At 37.7% G+C, this 3,988-nt stretch overlaps 1 protein-coding gene across 1 annotated transcript in view; it reads right to left on the bottom strand.

Moving 5' to 3' along the window:
- The window catches only part of LOC107564316 (placenta growth factor-like), a 14,644-nt gene that overhangs the window by 4,942 nt on the left and 5,714 nt on the right, over positions 1 to 3,988 (bottom strand). The window contains exon 2 of the mRNA XM_016249356.1: positions 911 to 944. Within this exon, the coding sequence (XP_016104842.1) occupies positions 911 to 944 (34 nt within the window). The remainder of the gene's footprint in view (positions 1 to 910; positions 945 to 3,988) is intronic.

Here is a 3,988-nt window from a genome sequence, read left to right as displayed (position 1 = left end):
AAACAAAGTAGTTTCGCTTTCACAACAAAGCACACAGCGTCTTCACGACATGGCGGCGGCAGCAACAATACTACAGCGAGAATAAAAGTTACGCCTTCTTTCTTTGCTGAACATTTGGGAGGCGTTATGCAAATCTTCCCACATAGTGATGTAGACATGTGGGGGCGTGTTAGAACGAGCCGTTTTAGGTAGGTGTGGCTGACTCTTATCTTTTATAAAGAATATCTCTTTGGATTTGAGACTTTAGTCTTTGCAACTTTACAGATCTTCTTTATGCACCAAGAGCTTGTAACACTCCAAAGAGAAAGGAAAAATTGAAATTGCATCATATGACCTCTTTAAAGATTGACTAGTTCTTCACTTGTTTGAGAATGAAGACCGTTTTTCCGACAGGAATATTGACTAGGAATATTAATAGCGCATCTTTAAGTTTATCTGCTTCAAGAACAGTAACTTTACCACCTCGTTACTGAGAAATGTCATGCAGCTTTTCAGCTGCGAGATTATTAAAATAAATAAAAAATTTAGTCTGTGCCCAGTTCTTCATGGGTTGTGTATGCTAAACACGATCATGCGAAGGTCTTGGCGTGTCTGCTGATCCGTTGTGCTGCTGCAGCACTCGGTTTAGACTCGGTGTGAGGGATGGAAAAGAAAAAGAAAAAGGCTCTTTGCTCAAAAAAGTTTCCCGACCCCTGCTTTATACAAAGCAGCTTTACAGTGATAAACAGGAAAATTATGATTAAATGATGCAAAAATAATTCAATTTTACTGTAAAGCAGCTTTAAAAATACAATAGTAAACAGTCATTATTCAGCTGAAAAATAATTTCAATTCAATAACTGTGAGGTCCATCAATTGACAAATTTAATTATCTTAGGAGTATAAAATTTTACATGGAAAATAATCTTACCTCTGGAATGGGAATTGCCCAGAATGGTAAAAACCTGTTTAAAAGAAAATGGTAATTAATAATAATAATAATAATAGCTTTATTTGTATAGCACATTTCATACAAGTTCAACTCAAACTGCTTTTTAATAAAAACAAAAACCTACTTTATAGGTTTTTGAAACTTTATACAACAAGGAATAAAGCTGAAATGCATCTCTGTATTAAAAGCAAAAGAAAAGCTACCGTTTGTATCCAAAAACCTGTAAGAAAATGCAACTGAGCTCCCAAGTCTATAGCTTTACTTCTGTCATCAATCAAATGTCTGGAATGATTAAGATTTTTTTAATGTAAAGAAGTCTCTTCTGCTCACCAAGACTGTATTTATTTGATCAAAAATACAGTAAAAGTGTGAAATATTATTACAGTTTAAAACAGCAGTGTTCTATGTGAATCTCTGTTAAACTGTAATGTATTTCTGTGATGCGCAGCTGTATTTTCAGCATCATTACTCCAGTCTTCAGCGTCACATGATCTTCAGAAATCAGTATAATATGCTGATCTGCTGCTTGAGAAACATTTCTGATTATTATCAATGTTGAACACAGTTGTGCTGCACAATATTTTTGTGGAAATCGTGAAACTCTACCATTCAATCATTTGGGGTCAATAAGAAATTAACGTTTTTATTCATCAATGACGCATTAGGCTGATCAAAAGTGACAGTCAAGACATTTATAATGTTACAAAAGTTACAAAAGATTTCTATTTCAAATCAATGCTGTTCTTTTGAACTTTCTATTCATCTGTGAATCCTAGAAAAAAAAGGAAATATATCCACAAAAATATTCAGCAGCACAACTGTTTTCATCTGTATTTTAGTCTAACAGTGAGTGTCTCACCGCTTCATGACTAATATGTAACATGGCCAACATTTCTTAGCCTTTCAATCAGTTCCTGTTTATTTTCATTCGGCTGTAAAACTGGGTCTGTCACCACGGTAACTGGCTCAAACCCCGAACATCTCGCAGCACGGCACGTTTGTTTTTATTTGTGTCCACAGACACAAGCCTCTCCCGCCGCTGAATGATTGAGTTTGTGCGCTCAACCGAACCTGACTGAAGGGCCCTGGATGTTCGTCAGTGGGCGAATCTTGGCTCCCGCTAATTGCCAGGGCCATTTGTACGCCTACACACAGGAGCTGTACATTAATTAGGGCGCACAGGGTCTCAGATCTTCATAATAGAGGGACAAGAGGGGGATCAGACTAACTTTAGCCAGGAGACGTGCAGCTCCACCACTACAGTAATGAGGCTTTCATCAGCATGTTCCAAACACTAAAGGAGAATATACACTGAAACATTGTACTGGCTACTGTATACAGGCCACCAGGGCACCATACAGACTTTATTAAAGAATTTGCTGATTTTCTATCCGAGTTAGTGCTGGCTGCAGATAAAGTTTTAATATTCATGTTGATAATGAAAAAGATGCATTGGGATCAGCAAATGGAGCGCAGCTGGAGAAAAACAAAACTAGAGGTATTTCGCATTGCTTGGCGGGAAAGTAACTTATCCTACAGAAAAGCATTAAAAAGGGCTAGATCTGATTACTTTTCGTCTCTTTTAGAAGAAAACAAACATAACCCCATGTATTTACTCAATATGGTGGCTAAATTAATGTAAAATAAAGCATCAACAGGTGTTGACATTTCCCAACAGCACAGCAGTAATGACTTTATGAACTACTTTACTTCCAAGATCGATACTATTAGAGATAAAATTGTAACCATGCAGCCGTCAGCTACAGTAACGCATCAGATAGCTTGCTATAGATTCCCTGAGGAACAATTCCACTCATTCTCTACTATAGGAAGAATTGTATAAACTTGTTAAATCATCTAAAACAACAACATGTATGTTAGACCCTATTCCATCTAAGCTCCTAAAAGAGGTGCTTCCAGAAATCATAGATCCTCTTCTGACTATTATTAAATCCTCATTGTCATTAGGATATGTCCCCAAAACCTCCAATTTGGCTGTTATTAAGCCTCTCATCAAAAAACCACAACTTGACCCCAAAGAACTAGTTAATTACAGACCGATCTCGAATCTCCCTTTTCTGTCCAAGATACTAGAAAAGATAGTATCCTCACAATTATATTCCTTCTTAGAGAAAAGAGAAAAGTGGGATCTCTGAGGATTTCCAGTCAGGATTGAGACCGTATCATAGTACTGAGACTGCTCTCATTAGAGTTATAAATGACCTCCTCTTATCATCTGATCATGGTTGTATCTCTCTATTAGTGCTACTGGATCTTAGCGCTGCGTTCGACACTATAGACCACAATATTCTTTTGAATAGACTAGAAACCTTTGTTGGCATTAATGGAAGTTAGGGCTGTAGTACTCGAGTCCGGTCTCAAGACATGTTTCTATGGTCTCGGACTTGTCTCGGACTCGTTGGTGTTTGCACTTTGGACTCAAAACTTTTGGACTTGGACTTGAATTGGACTTGAACCTCTTTGGACTCGTTCTTGACTCGATCTCAACTAGTCCTGGTCTTGGACTTGTCTTGGACTCGACAAAGCTGGACTTGACTACAGCTCTAATGGAAGTGCATTAGCATGGTTCAAATCGTACTTATCTGACCGCCATCATTTGTAGCAGTGAATGAAGAGGTATCATATCGATCACAAGTGCAGTATGGAGTACCTCAAGGCTCAGTACTAGGGCCGTTAATCTTCACGCTTTACATGTTACCCTTGGGAGATATCATCAGGAAACACGGTGTTAGCTTTCACTGTTATGCTGATGATACTCAGCTCTATATTTCTTCGCGGCCCGGTGAAACATACCAATTTGAAAAAACTAACGTAATGCATAGTCGATATTAAAAACTGGATGACGAGTAATTTCTTATTGCTAAATTCTGAAAAAACAGAGGTGTTAATTATAGGACCTAAAAACTCTGCATGTAATAACCTAGAACACTAAGACTTGATGGCTGCTTTGTCAATTCTTCGTCATCAGTTAGGAACCTAGGTGTGCTATTTGATAGCAATCTTTCCTTAGAAAGCCACGTTTCTAGCATTTGTAAA

This window comes from Sinocyclocheilus grahami, unplaced genomic scaffold (genome assembly GCF_001515645.1).
Source record: "Sinocyclocheilus grahami isolate Dianchi unplaced genomic scaffold, SAMN03320097.WGS_v1.1 scaffold924.1, whole genome shotgun sequence".
Classification (NCBI taxonomy): domain Eukaryota; kingdom Metazoa; phylum Chordata; class Actinopteri; order Cypriniformes; family Cyprinidae; genus Sinocyclocheilus; species Sinocyclocheilus grahami.
This window is presented reverse-complemented; position numbering and strand designations above follow the sequence as displayed.